The sequence below is a fragment of the Ursus arctos genome, unplaced genomic scaffold (genome assembly GCF_023065955.2).
Source record: "Ursus arctos isolate Adak ecotype North America unplaced genomic scaffold, UrsArc2.0 scaffold_2, whole genome shotgun sequence".
Classification (NCBI taxonomy): domain Eukaryota; kingdom Metazoa; phylum Chordata; class Mammalia; order Carnivora; family Ursidae; genus Ursus; species Ursus arctos.
In genome coordinates, this window is record NW_026622874.1 from 97,918,532 (window position 1) to 97,940,163 (window position 21,632).

Sequence of the window (21,632 nt, forward strand, 5' to 3'; positions counted from 1 at the left end):
GGAGCACAAAGGGAAAGCACGTTCCCTGCCTACCAGAACATCAGGGCAGAGGACATGAAAACTAATCATATAATCCTAAGTGCCTCAATCGAGAGTTATAAAAAACACGTGCTCCAAAACCGGTAGAAGTAAACTATGAATATACTTTCTGAGCCACAGGCAAAGTCACAGTGGATTAACTCTCACCTATCTTGACATATCACACTGGAAATCTGAACAAGCTCCATCCACCCAGTGACTGTGATGGTCAAAACGTTCGGTCACCGGCTCTCATTCATCGTTCTACAGAATCCCCCTTAATGTGCACGAAACCATCAGTTAATACTTTTGCAAAGTGATGCTCATTGACTTGCTCAGTGGGATATTTAATGTAGAATATTCAAAATTAGACATATGATAGAAATGTTCCTGCCACAGTCACCACAGTAATTCTTGTCTCCATTAAAGTTTGCTGATAAAATTGTTGAGAAAGTTTTAGTCTTGATCAGTGCTCAGGGGAGTAGATGATACTAACTGGGGGTCTCCTGTGTGAACCAGACAGGCTGAGTCTACATCTCTGGCAATTATTATCACCTCCTTTACTCTCCACAATATCTAATGCTCCACACAGACACTGGAGAAAGTTAACGAACGTACAGAATCCCTACTCGTCCGTCACAGGCAGTACATGAAGCTCATCTTTATTTCTGGGTTTTACGCACAAAGGAAATTGAGGTCTCTGGTGATTTGGGATACAGCTTCTTGAAGAACAAAGGGGAAGTCCTTAGGGAAAGTCTCAGGCTCCACTCACACTCCCATCTCTTGGCTCAACCTTGAGAACAATGGGTTTTTCTGGTTGAATTATCCCTTGAGTATATAATTTCAGGGGGATCTGCAACAGTTAAACAAGCACATGAGAACCAACAAATGAAACCCTTCCAACCACAGAAGCAAAGCAGGCAAGATACATGAAGGACAATAATCCATTACAAACATATAAATACTGTTTTTAGAATCATCTATCTCTGATTCTTTAAAATTACTCTGTAAACTGTCAAGACTGGAGCATGAAGCATTCATCCATCACTCTTTCAACAGATTATCCATTGAGTACTTACTCTGTACCAGGCTGGAGACACACTCATGTTGGCTGGTGTTCTTTTTTGATTTTAATTTTAAGGGAAAAGGATGAGCATTTAAAATTTAAAACAGGTTCCTAGCCATTATGGCAAAGAATTTTGAGAAGTGCCAGACTGAGTTTTCTATACATTGAATCCTGAGCATTTATTACACATTTTATCGTATGGACATCCACCCTGCCAAACATCCTGTCACCTCTGCCGTGGAAATATCCATTCATGATGACAGATTGGGATGGAAGGGAGCGTAGCCGGACTGGAGTCAGGCTTGCAGAAGGTGGGGCCAAGCAGCCAGGATGGCCTGGACCCTGGGCGTCCTTCACATCAGGCAGACATGCTTCACACCACTGATGCTCAACCTTGCTGGCCCTTCAGAATCATGGGGGCACTTTCAAAGCCACGCTCTGGGAGAATCATGTTACAATGTCTAAGATGACCTGGTCATCAGGATTTTTAACAAACACAGTGTTCCCATGTACAATGAGGGTTTAAGAACCCTGGTCACCAGAGTGTCTGTAAGTTGTGGTGGAGAAGAGCATCGTTCAAAAGTCACATCATGGTTTTCACTGCACGACGTGACTGTGCACAACGTGTTCCCTTCTTTTCAGCAGACTTGAAAGAAATCTAAAACACGGCCCAAGGTCATAGGTCTGTGAATAATGATGTCACGTGAACTGTATTGACTACATGACCCTTATGGTTGGGTGGTCATAAACCACAGACATGGCACTCAAGAGCTGAAGGACCCTTCAAGGTCACAGATGGCTCCAAATAGATTCTCTGGCTGACAGAACAAATTACTAAGCATAAATGAGTACATTCACACACACACACACACACACACACACACACACACATCTATTCCATATCTCTTAGTTTAAAAAAACAATGAAACATTCCTTTTGCAGAAAGTTCTCTCTCTGACCTGTGTTTCTTTACAAGGTTTGAAGGAGAAGTTCTGCAGGACTCTGACAAGGGCGAGTTTCATGTTCATGATCGCAAACCTCATCCCAAGGCAGTTTCGCGGTCCAGTTCCAAAAGGCAGGTATATATAAGGATTTATGCTGTCCTTGTTCTTCTTACTGAACCTGGTTCCACCATACATGTTGGAAACAAGTTAGGAAAACATAAAAACCACAAGAGCTACATATTCGGGGTTCTCAACCAGGGCTACATGGGAAACTTTGATGGGCCGGTTACTGAAATCCTGCTACGCTTACTCTGCTGTGACAATTATAAGCTACATTGGATACCCCTTCCCCTATGGGAGCATTCAGTGTTGTTGAAGAGATGAGGTGAATGGTTTTGCAAGGATTTATCTTCAACACTAGAATTATATTCATGGTGGTGAGATGTTCACACTCTGAAAGGCAAGGAAGAAACAAGCCTGACTGAAGGAAAGGTAGGATCCTGCCTCCACCGAATGATGTTTGTCATATATCCACGGACAAAGGAAGCAGGAGAAATGCCTCCCATGATTTACATTATTATTTTTTTCCCCTTTACTTCCCTACCCTCCCTGCTAGGACCACCCCAACCACTTACACAGAACAGATTTTCAGATGATTTACATAGGCACGTGGTGCTACTCCACTATAATCATACTCACAGATATGAACAATCACTATAATTACTGAGTTTTTGTCTATCTGTTCCCCAACGCTCTAAATTCCTTGAAGGTTTGACGTATACTTTATTCAAAATTAATTCCTCCATATTTATATCAAGGAAACGTGGATTTGGGGAAAGTGATAATGGCATTGTGGTGAGGTATTATTTAAAACTCATTATATCATGGAGAAGATGGTGGAATGTTTACAGATGATATGCTTTAAAGTAAAATGGAAAACAGATATGGAATTATAACAGTGTGCGGATGGGGCAGCTGATACAGGTTAGTGGTTGTTGGGCAGGTGATGGGCACACAGAGATTCAATGAAAGTATTTCATAGACTTGTGTCTATAGAATATGCTTGTGCATATGTCAAAAATTCTCCACAATAGGGGCACCTGGGTGGCTCAGTTGGTTAAGTGTCTGTGTTCAGCTCAGGTCATGATCCCAGGGTCCTGGGATCAAGCCCCACATTGAGCTCCCTGCTCAGCAAGGAGTCTGCTTCTCCCTCTCCCTCTGCCCCTCCACCCACTCGTGCTCTTTCTCCACCCTTGTCTCCCTGTCTCTCTCTCTGTCTCTCTCTCTCAAATAAATAAAAGTTTTAATAAAATTATCCATAATAGGCATGTTCAATACATGGATTCCACACTGCCTGGCACAGTCCTTGACACACACAGGTAAGCACTTCCTCTCATGACTGAATGAATCACAGACAAGTACCAGGAGTGCTCTCTGGTTTCCATTTGAGAAGCGACAGGAGAGGCAAATGCTGAGCTTGTGGGAACCATCAGGTCTCCTGGTCCAGAAAACAGATGCCTTGGTCATTTTTGAGTTCTTTCAGCAAGTACTATGTGTAGGTGCATTGCTAGCACTAGGGACACCACGCAACAGGATGAGGGCTCTGCCATCAGGGAGCTTAGAAGCAGGGGCTAAACGTCTAGATCCCTAAAAAGTTCATCCGAATTTTGCTCACCAGTACAATAAACAGGAAAGCATGGACTTAGCAGAATTCAAGCTGCACCCAAAGCCAGACTGTGCTCTGAATGATCAGAAGCTAGATAGCTCTCACATAGCTAGAGAGCAGAAGAGCTTGCTTTGGATGAACCCCAGGTACTGAGAGGGGTGGGAGCTGGCACAGGTCTGCAGCCACAGACAGCACAGGACCTGTGCACACCTCCATCCTCAGGAGGCCGCTCCTCCTGCCAGGGATGTGAACTCAGCTCCACAGCCTCTGCTGTCACACTACAGCTAGCAGAAACGGTGGCCCAGGGTTACAAAGATGGAATGTGAGAATGGGAGGAGTAAATTCAGAGCGCTAGAGAGGGCAAAAAACTTAATGAGAAAAAAGTCCCGTTTTCCTAAATAAGATAATGGTTAAGTATATCTTGGTATATGCATATAATCACAAACGCAAATACGGTATGTTGTTTACAGCTTACTGTTACATTAAGTAAGTAGTTCAAAAAAGATACAATAACATCCTAACTTACAGTAATCTATATATGCATAGAAAAATATCCACAAGGACGTACATCACATGATTAATAATGATGTATGTGACTGGTGATGACATTAACTTTCTTTTTTCTCAACTACAGTTTGTAAAAGTTTGACAACAATGATCATTTTGTAATAAGAAAAATACTTCTAAAAATAAAAAGATGTACAAATAAATAATTATACAACCACATGCTTGTCATCTATACTAAGGAAATATCAGAATATCCTCCAATATGAGGGTGGGTTCCCCTTTCCAGGGTTCTCTATACCTTTCAGGACGGAACTCCTCAGGCTCTGGCCAGAGATCCTGGTCTCGGTGAAGAGTAAAGACTGGCACCATCACCACTGTCCCTTTGGGAATGAACACACCACTGATTTCCACATCTTTCTTACACACCCTCTCAAGTCTACCACCGATTGGGTATAATCTGAGAGTTTCATTCAACACCATGTCCAGATATTCCATCTGTGCAAGGGCATCGTAAGTGGGCAGTGCCTGGAAGGAAAGAAACAGATTTTGATACATTGAGATTTGGGATCAACATCCGACTCACTCTATACACTACTACTGAAGTCTTAGGAACACCTAAGAATCATGTATTTTGTTAAAGGGCATTATGAACATTTTAATGTCTACCATGTCCTTTGACCTGCTCGACGGCCCACTGACATGTGTGTACTAGTAATGACAAGGGGAAACTGCTGGGACAATCCCCTAAACAGGGCCTGAAATCCTTCCCAGGTAGTGCTTTTTCTTCCTCCTGTGAACAAAAGTGACTAAGACTGTGACCCTTAATCTTTTTTTTTTTTTAATTCAATTTAGTTAACATATAGTATATTATGGGTTTCAGGGGTAGAATTTAATGATTCATTAGTAGCATATAACACCCAGTGCTCATTACATCAGGTCTCCTCCTTAATGACTATCACCCAATTAACCCCATCCCCCAACCCCTCCCCTCCAGCAACCCTCAGTTTGTTTCCTATACTTGAGAGTCTCTTATGGTTTGCCTCCCTCTCTGTTTTTATCTTATTTTATATTTCCTTCCCTATGACCCTTAGTCTTAAGTAAAATATGTTGAAATCACCATTTCCTTTCAAAACAGAAGTCACACATCCGCACCATGGAAGAACATACAACAAGAAATATCCCCTCTGCCTCACAATCTCTTCTAGTTGAAATATCCTGCTTCCTAGCTTTTCAATTATATTCACCGTATTTAGAGAGAAACACTATACTGTATACAAACCATAAATAATTGGGGGAGACACCAGTTCCTCTCAACACAAATAGGGCAAGAGAAGGGTAGGATTGGAGGCTACCAAATGTGGACACACAATTTCAGTTCTATGGAACGTTCAATAGGGGATCAGAACCCTATACTCAGCCCCACCCTCTGTTGCTGGAAAGGTCTCCTCATTGTTGGTCTGGGGTTTCACTGTTTGCCCAATAGGCCACTCCAGCCCCAGAGGCCAGGTCGCTTCACAAGTAGGGAACTCCAGGTTGGGCAGGGATCTCTAAACAGTGTGGGCAATATGTGCCTATCACTGGGTGTTATATTTAAGAGACAACATTGTACAGGTTAAGAGTTCAGTAAGGATCCTGGAACCCGGGCTCCTTGCTTGGCTTCTTCACCACTAGTTATGTACGAGTCTAAGGTCATTATGTTGTCTCTCTGTAGCTCAGTTTCCTGACTTGTTACATGGAGATAATTAGAATTGACACACATAGGGTGTGTGGCAGAGACACTCTCTGCTCACCCAATGTCCATGAATGGCATCTATGAACCCCATAGATCCCAGCCCATGTGAACTTAGGGGAAACTACTTTGCAAATGGGCTGTGAATTGATGGGATGTGTGTCAGTTCAGGGCCATTTGAAAAGCAAGTGAGCAATGCTCTAATTCCTTGTTCCCCAGCCAACAATTAGTCCCCAAGTTCCAGATAATGCAGGTACAAGAAAGTGGAGCCTCTTTCCCCAGTATCACCAAATGACTATATGAAGCAGAGACTCACCCCCATTCTCCACTATGCCCACGGTGGACATGCAAATGCGAATTAGAAGTAAACCTTTTTATGAAAACCCACTCAGTTTGAGGGCTAATCTGTTACTGAGACATAACCGAGCTTATTCTGACTCCCTCCTCAGGTATGAACCACTCACCTTATTGGGGAAAGTGGCATCAATCTCCTCCTGCAGTTTCTGCTGGACATCAGGGTGAGTGGCCAATTCATACACAAGGAAGGAAAGAGAAGTGCTAGTGGTCTCATAGCCAGCAAAAATAAAGATAATAGATTGGGCCACGAGCTCCAGATCAGAGAGAGCTAAAAGGAGAGGAATGACATTTTAGCTAGAGCAGGTGAATACAAAACATCACAGTTTAGGTGATAGAAATCTATTTGAAACTCCCAATTCCCTTGCAGGGAATATGTAAAAGCAATTCAGAATCAAATTCACAGTGGTTTGCACTCTGATGTCTATCTTACAGACCCAGAAAAGCCAGAAGTTGTCTTGATCTGGTTATTCCCATGGTCTAAACTATTCTTGGCCATCTGCTCCTGCTCATGCCATGCTCCCCACCAACACACATAGGTAATTTCAGGAGATGGCATTTCTGTCTAAAGTACACAGAGTTATTAGTACGTCCTTCGGAGAATCCTAAAAGGACTTCAGTCCTAAGTCACATGGGATAGCTTTCTCCCCCAGGAAAGTTTAAATCCTTCCAGCTAAAATGGAACTTAAATTTCTTCAGAGAGTTTGCAATGCTAAGGATTGATGGCCAGGAAACATGAATGATCGTTCATCTAAACATAGTTGCGGGAACTTAAGAGAATACCATTGGGCTACAGATAAACTCTTGCTGCTCAAAGTGCGGGATCGGCAGCACATGGAAGCTCATTAGAAATGAAGAATCTCAAACTTCACCCTAGAACTATCAGATCAAAATCTGACCTTCCATGAGATGTGGTGATTTGTGTGCACAACCTAGCTTGAGAAGCACAGATTATACCTTTCCAAGGTCTCAGCTAATAGAAGACCTGGCCCACAACTTCTCAAGTGGATGACCTCTGATATGTACAGAAACTACGACACAGACAAAGTGAGAAGAGTGGTGATTGAACCAGGATAATTCATGCCATTAAAGGAGCAGAAGAAGGAATGTGTCAATAGCAGGGTACTGGCCAGCAAGAAATAGAGACAAACTGAATCCAGTGAATGGAATTAGCAATGCCTATTCAATCATGGCCTCAAAGTCACCTTCCTTAGTGAACGGCCCCACTCTGAATATAAGTTGTTCTCTCCTTTGATTTTCTCCTGGCAGAAACTCTGTATGGTCATGCTCTAATCTCTTTCATCCGAACTGTATCAGGACATTTAAATACTTAAGCACTGAAATGAACACGGCGCCTGACACAAACATGTAATTCACAACTTAAAACAATAAAAAAGTGAAAAAAAAGGTCTATAGAGCTCTGATTTCCCAGTCATACTTTCTGTGATGCTGCTGTGGATAAATTTAACTATCGAATTCTTGCCCTTGATTACTGTGAACCCCATGATAATCAAAGTTTAGACCTGTGCTGTCCAATAAAGTAGCTACTTGCCAGATGCGGCTATTTATACTTAAGTTGTACTTAGTTATACTAAATTCAATATGGTTCCGATTTTCAGTGACACTGGCCACATGTCAAGTGCTCAATAACCACATGTGTGTAGTGAATCTGTACAGAACCAAGCATACATAGAATATTTCCTTCATCATAGAAAGTAGTAGAATGAGAGAGAGAGAAAGAGAGAGAAAGAGAGAGAAAAAAAGAAAGAAAGAAAGAAAGAAAGAAAGAAAGAAAGAAAGAAAGAAAGAAAGAAAGAAAGAAAGAAAGAAAGAAAGAATAGAAGGATACAGGGGCACCTGGGTGGCTCAGTCTGCCTCTGGCTCATATCATGATCCCAGGGCCCTGGGATCGAGCCCCACATTGAGCTCCTTGCTCAGCGGGGAGCCTGCTTCTCCCTCTCCCGCTCCCCCTGCTTGTGTTCCCTCTCTCACTGTCTCTCTCTCTCTCTCTGTGTCAAATAAATGAATAAAATCTTTTAAAAAATTTTTTTAAAGAATAGAAAGAGACATAGTACTAGATACAGATATATAGATATTAGTGGTGTAGTACAGTAAGCCCATCATTTGTCTCTAGAATAAACTGTTATATATTCAAGAATTTTGTGAGATGGTTGTCAAACCATACATAGCTTGAAATTAACCACAATGGGAATATTTTTGTCATAGAAACAACTATAAATCAAGCCTCTTTTTTCTTTCAGATGCAGAGACCATAATTAAATCACTGGTTATGGATATAAAAATATTTATGTTGATTACTCCTGCGTAAATATAGTTGATATTCTTGGCTTGACCCACTGAGAGGAAACAGAAGCAAAGAAACCCTCATAGCAACAAGCACTCCTAGGTCCCAGATTTTGGTTTTTAAATACGATTTTCACTAAAAAGAAACAGCTTCTTGGAGAAAATGGCTGATTTCAGGGCTCATCAAGGGAAACAGAAGAGAAACTGGACTGTCTTACACCAGAATATAAGGAAATGCTCAGAAAATAAAATGGAAAAAGGATACAGAATACTCTATGTGTTATAATGGTAGATATACATCACTATACATATGTCTAAACCCAGAGCATATACAACACCAAGGGTGAACTGTCAGGTAAACTATGGATTTTGGGTGGTGATAATGTGTCATTGTAGGGACATTGATTATAACAAAATTACCACATCGTGGGGAATTTTGATAGTGGGAGATGCTGTATGTAAGAGGGTCAGGAGGAATATGGGATAAATCACTGTGTCTTTCACTCAATTTTGCAGTGAACCTTAAACTGCTATAAAAAATAATGTCTATTGAGATGCCTGCTTGGCTCAGTTAATTGTCAGCCTTCGGCTCAGGTTATGATCCCAGGGTCCTGGGATCAAGTCCTGTATCCATCTCCTTGCTCAGCGGGGAGCCTGCTTCTCTCTCTGCCTGCCACTCCCTCATGTGTGTTCTCTCTCACTCTCTCTGACAAATATATAAATAAATCTTTTAAAATAAATAAAGTCTATTGAAAACATAAAAAAAGAAAAAGAAAGAAAGAAGAAAAAAAAAAGGACACAGGAACCCAATTGAAAGGGCTTCCAAAGGACATATCTGAGAAAATTAACAACCTAAATAAAAAATGACGTAATAGACTAAGTTAGTAATATATGAGATCATACTGAAATATATAAATACACATATACACAATACTGGGTGTTACATGCAACTAATGAATCGTTGAACACTGCATCAAAAACTAATGATATACTATATGCTGGCTAACTGGACATAATAAAAAATAAAATAAAATAAAATAAAATAAAATAAAATAAAATAAAATAAATAAGCAAATTCAATAATGATGATTAATGGAAAGCTCACCCTAACAATGGACTATCACTCCAAATGTAGAAGGAATGGTGGAAGTAGAAAGTCATCATTTTGCAACCATCATACTGATAATGGTTTTATCCAAATACCATCCATGGATGATTAAAGTAGTAGGTGACAGGTTAAAGAGAAATGTCATATGTATACAGTCCCAAAGGCATCCAGCACCAGTTACTTCTTAATTATAAAAGGAAAAACACCTTGCAGTAGATTAAGCCAGTGAACACAAGTTTAACCAAGTGTTCCAAGTGAAAGTCGCCTACACTGGGGCCTGGGGCCTTCTGATGTGATGAAGCTTTGATGTGAATTTCCAGACTGAGGTTCTGATTCAGTGGGTCTGGATTAGGATGGAGAATTGACATTGCAAACAAGCTCCCATATGGCAGACCACTGACTGCTTTGTCTATCATTGCCCTTTAAGCTTTGAACAAACTGTGGCTTTGTTCTTCTGGAAAATGCTTTGGCTACCATTTGTATCTGAACGTGTATCTTTCTTCGATTTTCTGATATTCCATCTGCTAAAAATCTCCCTCCATATCTCAGAACCACCCCCTATCTCTGAGCCACCCCATTAAGGCCATCTGAAGCTCTCCTTGCTTACCTTTATGGGTGTCCATTTCTTTGGAATTCTGGGAGTTAATCATCAGCTGGAGAAAATCCACTCGGTGCTGGAAACAGAAAGAGACATTTCAATGACAAAAGTCACCTGTGAAGTCAGAAGTAAATCAGGGGTGCAGCATCTAACTTCTCTCGAGAGAATGGCCCCTTCACATCCAGAAGTTTAACTAGTGTTGCCAGAGGCAAAAGTGAACAAAAATGTCCAGCTACAAATCTTGAAGAGCACGATATTTCTCATGCAGGAATCCAGCCATTACGTCCCACTGCTTTTTGGTTCTTGCTCTCTCTGATCCTCAGCTTCTCTGGTCTTTGAACACAACTTCCTGGCCCAAGAGGTGCCTGGTCCCTCTCCTGTCATACCTACTGCTCAGGAGAAAGTCCCTGACTTCAGTCCTTTTGTTTTTCCAGCCTTAATTCTTAATGAATGGCCACATAGACCAATCTCCTGACCTCTGCACAGTCCACGGGCAGCTTCTGTGTCAGCATCTTCGAATGCCCCACCCTCCCAGAACTCTGCACAATCTTCAGAGACATCCTGGGCTACCCAGCCCTGTCTCCCTGTCCTACACACATCCTAGTGCTGCCCACCAGGCCTCAGGAAGGCAAAGCCTGCTCAGCCAGCTTGCAGCCTCAGTACCCAAAGAAGACACCTGCACACTCTAGACTATGACAGGCTCAAATTTAACATGACCAGGTGCCTGAGGGGAAATTCCACGAGCGAATGTATAAGAAAAGAGGCTTAGAATTGAAGGGATCCTTTGCCAGTGTAATATCTGCCAAAATCATACTACCAGGAAAATGATTTTACACAGTAATTTTTATGTTTTGACAACTTACTGAAGGGAAGTCGCAGTTTTTCTCTCACCAAAGTTTATGCACTGACATACTCATTGGCATGCTTATCCTTAAATTTTAAACATTGTCTCTCTGACTCATCTTCTTATCTCCTTCCCTGACCTCCACCTTCTTCATTCTCTCTGAAATGTTAGAAATCTCCTGTTCTAAACCCTAGAGTTCCCTACCTGCCATTAAATCATACTTAGAAGTGTGCACGTCAAATGTATCCAGCTCAGTGAAAGATCAGAAGGGAACGTGCACATGTAACCACCACAGATTTACCTTTTGTTTATCTTTGAGGCGACTTTCCTTCATCCTTTTTACAGATTTTGTGAAAAAATCAGTAACTTTTTTTGGAAATAGCCAGATATTTAATATTTCAAAAACTGGAGTAAGGAATGGAAACAGTACTGCAAGGAAAAAAAAAAAACAATGGAAATAACAGTGAAGTGCAAAATTTTCTGGGAGCAATTACAATTTGGTCTACCAACCTGAGGACTAAAAGACACCAGGATTCATTCATATCAGGAGTTATTCCCTCTATGACCTTTACTCGAACTTGCAAGCCAATGGCTGAGCCAGAGCAAGTCACACATACGGGCCACCACTAGAGCAGTCAGATCAGTGTCCCTGGCACATCTTTGAAGTGACCAAAGGAACAGGATTACATTCCTGGATCTCTTAGCCTTTTATTTTTGGACCAGAGTTTCTTTGGAAACACCAGACCATAATATGCTACTTTAATTAATCATGCTGTTTAAGAAATTGTGTCAGGATGGAAATAATACGTAGTATGCCTTCAATTACAATGGAATAAAATTAGAAAACAAGAACACAAACAACATGGAAAACCCACAAATCTGTGGAAATTACACAATACGTTCCTATACAGCCAGTCGGCAGGAAAGAAATCAAAAGGGCACTTCAGAGTTACTTGGAGAATACAAAAATGAAGAAACCGCACACCAACACTCCTGGGATGTAGCAACAGCAATGACCAGAAAGAAGTTTTTCATTATATATGCCTACCTTTAAAAAGAGCCAAGATTTCAAATCAATGACCCAGTTTTCTGTCAAAAAGATGCCAAAAATACAAGGGCACACCAAACCAAAAGCAAGCAGAAGGAAGCACATAATACAGACAACAGCAGAAATTTAGGAAATAAGAGAATAAAAAACAGGAGAAACTTCAAAAAAGCAAAGCTGATTCTTTCAAAAGACATTTGGCTAGACTGACCAAGCAAAAAGAAGAGATTCCAATTACTATGATCAGAAGTGAAGGAGGAGATTACTGTGGACATTACGAAAATAAAAAGGACTATGGGGAATACTACGAACAACTGAATGCCAATAAGTTAGATGAAGTGGAAAAATTCCTAGAAAAAGATAAACTAGAAAGTGACATTAAAAAAAAAAGCAATCTGAAAGACAAATAAAAAGACTGAGTTATTAGTGAAGAAACGACAAAAAGAAGCTTGGCTCCAGATGCTTTCTCAGGTGAGTTCTAGCAAATATTTAAAGTGCAATCATGTATTGCATGGTGCACTGGGTGTTACACGCAACTAATGAATCATGGAACTTTACATCAAAAACCAGGGATGTACTGTATGGTGACTATCATAATATAATAAAAAATATTTTTATAAAAATAAATAAATAAAGTGCAATCAACATCAATTTTGCACAAATGCTTCCAAAAAATAGAAGAAGTAGGAACACTTCCAAACTCATTCTACCTGGCCAGTATTACCCTGATACTAAAACCAGATAATGATAACACAGAACAAGAAAACTACACGCCAACGTATCTTATGACACGGATGCACAAATCCTCAACAGAATACAAGCAAACTGAACCCAGCAAGGTATCAAAAGAAGGATAGACCATAACCAAGAGGGCTTTATCCCAGCAATTCCACGTAATATAATACTATATAACAACAAAATTTTTAAAAAACCACATGGTCATCTCAATACAGGCAGAAAAGGTATTTGACAAAAGTCCAACACCATTTAGCATAAAAACACTCAACAAACTAGGAGCAGAAAGGAATATCCTCAACCTGATAAAGGCCACCTACGAAAAACTCATAACTAATACACACAATGGATATAAACTGGACACTTTCCCTGAAGATTAAACAAAACAAGGATGTCTCTATCACCACTCCTATTCAATATTGTACTAGAAATTTTAGCCAGGAAAGGTAGAGAAAGAAAAGACAAGACAAGACAAGAAAAGAAAGAAGTTATTTGTAGAGGAAATAAAGAAGTAAAAGCATCTTTATTATAAGACAACATAATGTTGTACATAGAAAATCTGAAGGAATGCAGTAAAAGTCTATTGTAACTAATAAACCAGTTTAGCTGGGTGTCAGGATACAAGATCAACATAAAAACCAATTCTATTTCATACACTGCAATAAAAAATCGAAAAGTGAAATTAGGAATATAACTCTTTTACAATAACATCAAGAAGAACAGAATACTTAGGAATAGATTTAATAAAAGAAGTGCTTATACTCTGAAAACCACAAATATTGTTGAAATAAATTAAAGATGATCTATGTAAATGGAAAAACATCCAATGATCATGGGTTAGAACTTAATATTGTCATGATGGCCATACTCCTCAAACTGATTTACAGGTTAATGTATTCCCTATAAGAATCCTAGATGACTTCTTCGTAGAAATTGACATACTCAAATAAAAATTCATATGGAATGTAAGGAACCCAGAATGGCCAAAACAATATTGAAAAAAAAAAGGAATAAAATTGTAGAACTCCAACTTCCAGTTTCAAAACTTACCACGCAGCTATAATGATCAAGACAGTGTGGTCCGGGCATAAGGAGATCAATGGAATCGAATTTGGAGTCCAAAATCATACCCATGTGTTTATGTTCCACTGAATTTTGAGAAGGTTTCCAATACCATTCAATGGAATAAATAATCTTCAATAAATGGTACTGGGGCAGGTCACACGACCTCAGATTTTACAATAAATTCTTAAATACAACACTAAAATCACAGACGATAAAAGGAAAAATACACAAATTGTACAACATAACAATTAAAAATTTTGTACTACAAAGAACACTATGAAGCAAGTGAAAAGACACCTACAGAATGGGAGAAAAAATTTGCAAATCACTTATCTGATAAGGGTCTTTTATCTAGAAGATACAGACAACTCTTACAACTCAAAAACAAACAGACACAACTGAACTATAAATGGGCAAGAATTTGAATACACGTTTATCTAAAGAAGATATTTGCAAATGACATTACAGATAAAGGGCTGGTATCCAAGATCTGTAAAGAACTTCTCAAACTAGGGCACCTTGGCGGCTCAGTCAGTTAAGCCTCTGCCTTCGGCTCAGTTCATGATCCCAGCATCCTGGGATCGAGCCTCGCATTGGGCTCGCTCCCTGCTCACTGGGAAGCCTGCTTCTCCCTCTCCCACTCCCCCTGCTTGTAAGATCTCTCTCTCGCTCTCTCTCTCTCTCTCTCTCACAAATAAAGAAAATCTTAAAAAAAAAAAAAAACTTCTCAAATTCAACACTGAAAAAACAAATAGCCCAGTCAAAACATGGGCAGAAGACATGGACAGATACTTCTCCAAAGAAGACATACAAATGGCTAACAGACACATGAAAAAATGTTCAATATCACCAGCCATCAGGGAAATACAACTCAAAACCACAATGAGATACCACTTTACACCAGTCAGAGCGGCAAAAATTAACAAGACAGGAAAGAATAAATGTTGGCAAGGATGTGGAGGAGAAAGGGGAACCCTCTCAACTGTTGGTGGGAATGCAAGCTGGTATAGCCACTCTGGAAAACAGTATGGAGATTCCTCAAAATGTTAAAAATAGAGCTACCCTATGACCCAGCAATTACACTACTAGGTATTTACCCCAAAGATACAGATATAGTGAAAAGAAGGGGCACACACACCCCAATGTCCATAGCAGCAAAGTCCACAATAGCCAAGCCGTGGAAGGAGATGAGATGTCCATTAACAGATGAATGGATAATGAAGATGTGGTTCATATATACAACGGAATATATTACTCAGCCATCAGAAAGGATTAATACCCACCATTTACATCAACATGGATGGAACTAGAGGGGATTATGCTGAGTGAAGTCAGTCAATCAGAGAAAGGCAATTATCATATGGTTTCACTTATATCTGGAACATAAGGAATAGCATAGAGGACCACAGGGGAAGGGAGGGAAAACTGAATCGGAAGAAATCAGAGAGGGAGAAAAACCATGAGACACTCTGGACTCCAGGAAACAAACTAAGGGTTACAAAAGGGAGGGCGGTAGGGAATGGGGTAACCGGGTGATGGGTATTATTAAAGAGGGCATGTGATGAGCACTGGGTGTTAGACGCAACTAATGAATCATTGAACACGACACCAAAGTACTATATGTTGGCTAATTGAACATAATAAAAAATAAAGTAAAAAAAAAGAAGTTATGAAACAGGCAACAGGTATATAAAAGTTGCTGAACCTCACTAGTCATTGGAAATGCAAAACAAAACCACAATGGAATACCCTTCACACTCATTAAGGTGGCCATCATCAAAAAGATAGACAAGTGTAGACCAAATGTTGGCAAGGATGGGCAGAAACCGGAACCTTCACATTTTACTGGTGGGAATGTAAAATGGTGTCATTACTGTGGAAAACAGTTTGGTAGTTATTAAAGTAAACACACTAGACCTTAGCAACACAGCAAGTTACAATGCAAAGCATTGTATGAACATGACAAAGTTACTTTCACTATTCCACCGCTGATTACACACCCAAAAGAATTGAAAACAGGTATTCAAGCAAAAACCTGTGCATGAATGTGGATAGCACCACTATTCACAATAGCCTGGATAGCACCACTATTCACAATAGTCAAGAGTTGGAAACAACCCAAATGTCCATCAAATGATAAAACGATAAACAAAATGCAATATGTCCATACAACGCAATATTGTTCTGCCATAAAAAGAAAGTTCTGATGCATGATGCAACATGGATGAACCTTGAAAAGATGATGGTAATGAAGGAAGGCAGCCGCAGAGATCACGTGTTATATGATTCTATCTGTATGAAGAATCGAGAAGAGGCAATTCTATCAAGATAGAAAATAGATTAGTGGTTCCTTAGGGCTAAGTAAAGTGGGTAGTGATCGTAAAAAAGTACAGGATTTCTGTGTTGATAACAATATTCCAACAATTGACTGCAGTAAAAATTGCACATATCCTTGAATGCACCAAGCAGAGTTTTCCGTTTCCTTGAGTTACAACAGACATACAGGACTGTATATGAGACGGTGTACTGCACATACTCGACATACATATATACAAAATGGTTACCACAATAAGACTAGTTAACATCCATCATCTCATACAGTTATAAAAACAAAGTTTTCTGCCATTATGATGAGAACTTCTACAATCTACTCGCTTGGCAATTTATAAACACATCATACAGCGGTGTTAACTATAGTCATCATGTTGTATTTACCAGTCCAGTACCCATCTATCTTGTAACTGAAAGTGTGTACCTTTGGTCACCTTCACTGAAGTACCACCCACAACAACTGCCTCTGATAACCACAAATCTGATCTCCTCTTTGTATGACTTTGTTTCTTATATTGTTTTTTTTATTCCACATGTAATTGAGCTCATACAGTATTTGTCTTTCTCTGACTCATTTCATTCATCGTAATGCCTTCAGGATCCATCCATGTTGTCCAAATACAGAATGTCCTTCCATTTTTATGATTGAATAAGATTCCGTGGTATATCCATTCCATATTTTCATTATCCATTCCTTGGACAATGAACACTCAAACCGTAAAAATTGAATTGTACATTTCAAAAGGGGGAAGGTTTGTTAAATGAAGTTATATCTCAATAAAACTGTTGTAGAAAGGTAGGAAGGGAAGAAATGAGGGAGGGAGGAAGGAAGAAAGGGAAGAAAGGGGGAAGGAAGGAAGGAAGGAAGGAAGGAAGGAAGGAAGGAAGGAAGGAAGGAAAAAAGAAAGCTAGTACTGTACATACATAATGAGAAGAAAAATGGATCAAGGAAATCAAATTTTAAGAGCTTCTTGGCATTTTCCACAAAGGGATCCTGTGGGTTGTTGAGGGAATCAATGTTCACTCCAAACGATGTGCTGGTAATCACATCCATGCTATAGGCCCCAAAGACACTGTGAGAGAAAGAAAGACATGGATAATTAAAATCACCACCTCTTTTTAAATTATTTTATTATGTTATGTTAGTCACCATACAGTACATCATTAGCTTCTGATGTAGTGTTTCATGATTCGTTGTTTGCATATAACACCCAGTGCTCCATGCAATATGTGCCCTCCTTAATACCCATCACCGGGCTAACCCATCCCCCATCATCCTCCCCTCTGAAACCTTCAGTTTGTTTCCCAGAGTCCACAGTCTCTCATAGTTCATCTCCCCTCTGATTCTCCTCCCCTTCATTTTTCCCTTCCTTCTCCTAATGTCCTCCATGTTATTCCTTATGTTCCACATATAAGTGAAACCATATGATAACTATCTTTCCCTACTTGACTTATTTCACTTAGCATAGTCCCCTTCAGTTCCATCCATGTCAATGCAAATGGTGGGTATTCAACCTTTCTGATGGCTGAGTAGTATTCCATTGCATATATGGACCACATCTTTTTTATCCATTCATCTGTTGAAGGGCATCATAGCTCCTTCCATAGTTTGGCTATTGTGGACATTGCTGCTATGAACATTGGGGTGTTTGTGCCCCTTCTTTTCACTACATCTGTATCTTTGAGGTAAATACCCAGTAGTGCAATTGCTGGGTCATAAAGAACTTACCAAACTCAACACCCAAAAAACAAATAATCAGGTGAAAAATGGGCAGAAGACATGAACAAACACTTCTCCAAAGAAGACATACGAATGACTAACAGACACATGAAAAAATGTTCAACATCACTAGCCATCAGGGAAATTCAAATCAAAACCAGATTGAGATACCACCTTACACAAGTTAGAATGGCAAAGATTGACAAGGCAGGAAACAACAAATGTTGGAGACGATATGGAGAAAGGGGAACCCTCTTACACTGTTGGTGGGAATGCAAGTTGGTATAGTCACAACATTTTTCCTATCCTTATCCAACATGGAGCAAAAAGTGCATGTAGATTCCAATGTCCAGACAAGACAAAAGCCACACATTCAGTATCAGCTCCTGGATCATCTGAAGAGTTTATATGCCATCACACCCACTCATGTGGTGTTCATGTGATGCCATGATGCAACCGGCCTTGTGCTAGGGATCATGCGGACACTATGACAAGTTAAAACTACCTCTGAGCTCAAGGAGCTCAGTCATGGAGGGATAGAGACCCAAAGTTGGACAAATTACAGTAGTGTGTTGTGAGTATGGGCAGTAGAAGGTGGAGAAGCACTGTGTCTGAGCAGAACAGATGCTAGACTAATTAACCGTTCCTTAGGGAGTCAAGAAAGGTGAAATTGATCTGGTTCTTCTCTCACCACAGTATCTATGCTCGGAGCTGATTCCTCTTCAACACATGACAGAACACCAACACCCTGTTCTGTGCTGCCAGGAACACCATCCCTTCTCTACATCCCTGCTAAGTCTTCTGAAAGACCCACTCTATCTCATCTCCAGTGATCTGAGATTGCCCTGAGGACTCACTCATTTCTGGAAAATGTAAGAACTAAGAATGTTCCTAGTTTAGGGGTGCCTGGGTGGCACAGCGGTTAAGCGTCTGCCTTCGGCTCAGGGCGTGATCCCGGTGTTATGGGATCGAGCCCCACATCAGGCTCCTCTGCTATGAGCCTGCTTCTTCCTCTCCCACTCCCCCTGCTTGTGTTCCCTCTCTCGCTGGCTGTCTCTATCTCTGTCAAATAAATAAATAAAATCTTTAAAAAAAAAAAAAAAAGAATGTTCCTAGTTTAAAATATATATATATAATCACACCAAAATTAATTTAGGGGATGCCATAGCTAAGTGATTATATGCCAGTAGTTTTCCTAGGACAGTCCCTGATGTACATCTGTTCATCTAGTATAATTAAAATATATCCCAAGTTAGGCAAGAAAAAAAAATAGAGAGAGAGAGTGAGAGAGAGTCACCCTGCCATCCCATGAGCAGGGCCTTCTCTTTTTTGATTTTGAAAGGAGGGCAAGTACAGTCAAAGTTAATATTTAGTATTTTTCTAATATTCTCAACAAAATCAGGAAGGGACTTAAGTTGTTCCAAGTTCCACAAGTTAGTGTTTCTGCCCCACCCAGTGCCCAGCGATATGTACCAAGTGCCTTCCCGTCCCATCATTCCATACCCTCAGAACTCAAAGATTTGGTGCAATCGTGTTTCTTTTTTTCAAGCATGTATTTTTGTCTTCCAGAATATCTAAGGTGACAATTAAGCAGATAAAGTAATCCTGCCTCATGTACACAAACAACACCCTTTCTCTCCTGACCGCCCTGCCTTATTAGGCGAGCTACCTCGTCTTGGCTGGCCCACTGGAGTTGTAACACCACATGCGTACTTCAGCTGCTTCGCTGGAGAAACTCAACAGTGGGAATTTGGCTCTGTGGCAGCAGCTGGAAAGTGTTGTGACAGAGAAGGAATCCCAGCAGCCCCGCTCCTGCTTACTCTTTCAACATGACGTGGTTGCCTTTCTCTGCCTCCTTCCTCAGGTTCCTCACCAACACATCTCCATACTGGCCAATGATGGGGAACATCTACACACAAAATACAACACCACCTGAAGTTAAATCTGAGAATCAAGTCCTAGAATGATGTGGCTTTCACAAGCATGGAACAATGATTTGTAATAACAAATCTTATCGTATCTCTTGTAGGACATGAAAAGACCATTTTTAGGAAGCCCGAATTCAGCAGACTACCCCTTAGAGATGGACTATGATCTTATTTCCTACCAGCCCCCAGATGTATTCCTTAACTTTCTAATTGAACCTCTTCTTTTCTTACCTCCTTGAGCTTTCCGCTAGTGAAGGTTGGAGATAGCAATGTTCGTATTCTCTTCCATTCTTCATCCTCAGACAAAGAGATTGCACTTTTCATATATCCCATTGGACCAATAAACTAGAATCAAAGAAAAACACAATTTGCCCTATGTAAGTTTTGGAGGTCTCAAAGATTGTGGAAAATTTGTTAAACAGGCAGAAATTATTCAACAAATATTTAGTAATTATCAACTAAGTAGTAGGCCCTATGGTAGGTGATCAACAGATACTTATACCAAATGCCTAGCTTCCTACAAAGCTCAGGACACATCCAGACACCTGATGTGCTTTCCAGCCTTTATATTCCAGCTCCTTTTCAATGTAAATGTAGTGTGGGAAAATTTGGCAGGGAAACTACTCCTCCCGAGGAATACACAGGATTAACACTTAGTACATTCTCCTCAGCTGTGCAGAGTAGAATTGGACTGATGGAAGGCAGCCAGATAGCCTGGCAAACTGTATGATGCCTCACACCAGTTCTGCCTGTACATATATCCATAGCATGAGAAACTCAAAAGTGGATGTCATGATATGGTGATTTTTTAAAAAAATTGTAGTTAACACTAAAAAGATTAGGAATCTATTTGCTCTTCTGAAGAAATGGTGCAATAACATGGAAATCTCTTCCCCCTGTATGTTCCCCAAAGGAATTAAGGAAAAAGAGAGAAATAATTCTATTTCTCATCTTGGGACTGGCCTAGCAAGCCAACCAATTTGAATATTTCTTCCATTTTCCAAAACTGTATTTTGTTTTATTTTTTTTAATGTTCTTTTATTATATTATGTTAGTCACCATACAGTACATCCCCGGTTTCCGATGTAAAGTTCGATGATTCATTAGTTATATTTTGTTTTAAAATGGATATCTGGGGGCTTGAGTTAAGATGGCGGAGGAGTAGGGGACCCCTTTTTCAGCTGGTCCCCTGAGTCGAGCTGGATAGGTACCAGACCAGCCTAAACAACCACGGAATCAGCCTGAGACACAGGAAGATACATCTGGATCTCTACAAATGAACATCTCCAGAGCTGAGTATTGAGGTACGAAGTGGGGAGCCTTGAAACCGAGCACAGATATCGGAAGATAAACGGAAGGGGGAGGGAGCCGCCGCGTTCAGGCGCCGGGAAGCGGCAGCCACCTGCACGGGGGAGCGGGCGGACTCACGGACCGCACCCGCATGAGCCAGGAGCACGCGCCACCAGGCTTCTCACGGAACTCCGGAATCCCGGTGTGCTCACCGGGCATAGACTGAGACCCGAAGATCCAGGAGCGCGCGGGGGCAGCTGGCGGCTGGCGGCCTTAGAAACACAAAGGACAGAGACGCGCTGGCCCTGGAAGTGAGGGCAGGGACACCGGGTGTGGGGCGCACATCCCGGGACGCTGCAGGGTTGAGCAGCACCAACAGT

At 40.6% G+C, this 21,632-nt stretch overlaps 1 protein-coding gene across 1 annotated transcript in view; it reads right to left on the bottom strand.

Moving 5' to 3' along the window:
- Positions 1-654: 654 nt before the first annotated feature.
- Positions 655-21,632, bottom strand: part of LOC113249444 (cytochrome P450 3A12) — a 44,162-nt gene continuing 23,184 nt past the window's right edge. The window contains exons 5-13 of the mRNA XM_048224737.2: positions 20,194-20,307; positions 19,855-19,943; positions 17,239-17,387; positions 11,440-11,567; positions 10,304-10,370; positions 6,395-6,555; positions 4,500-4,726; positions 2,044-2,206; positions 655-871 (exon numbers count right to left, since the gene is read on the bottom strand). Coding sequence (XP_048080694.1) covers positions 776-871; positions 2,044-2,206; positions 4,500-4,726; positions 6,395-6,555; positions 10,304-10,370; positions 11,440-11,567; positions 17,239-17,387; positions 19,855-19,943; positions 20,194-20,307 — 1,194 coding nt within the window. The 3' untranslated portion in view covers positions 655-775. The remainder of the gene's footprint in view (positions 872-2,043; positions 2,207-4,499; positions 4,727-6,394; positions 6,556-10,303; positions 10,371-11,439; positions 11,568-17,238; positions 17,388-19,854; positions 19,944-20,193; positions 20,308-21,632) is intronic.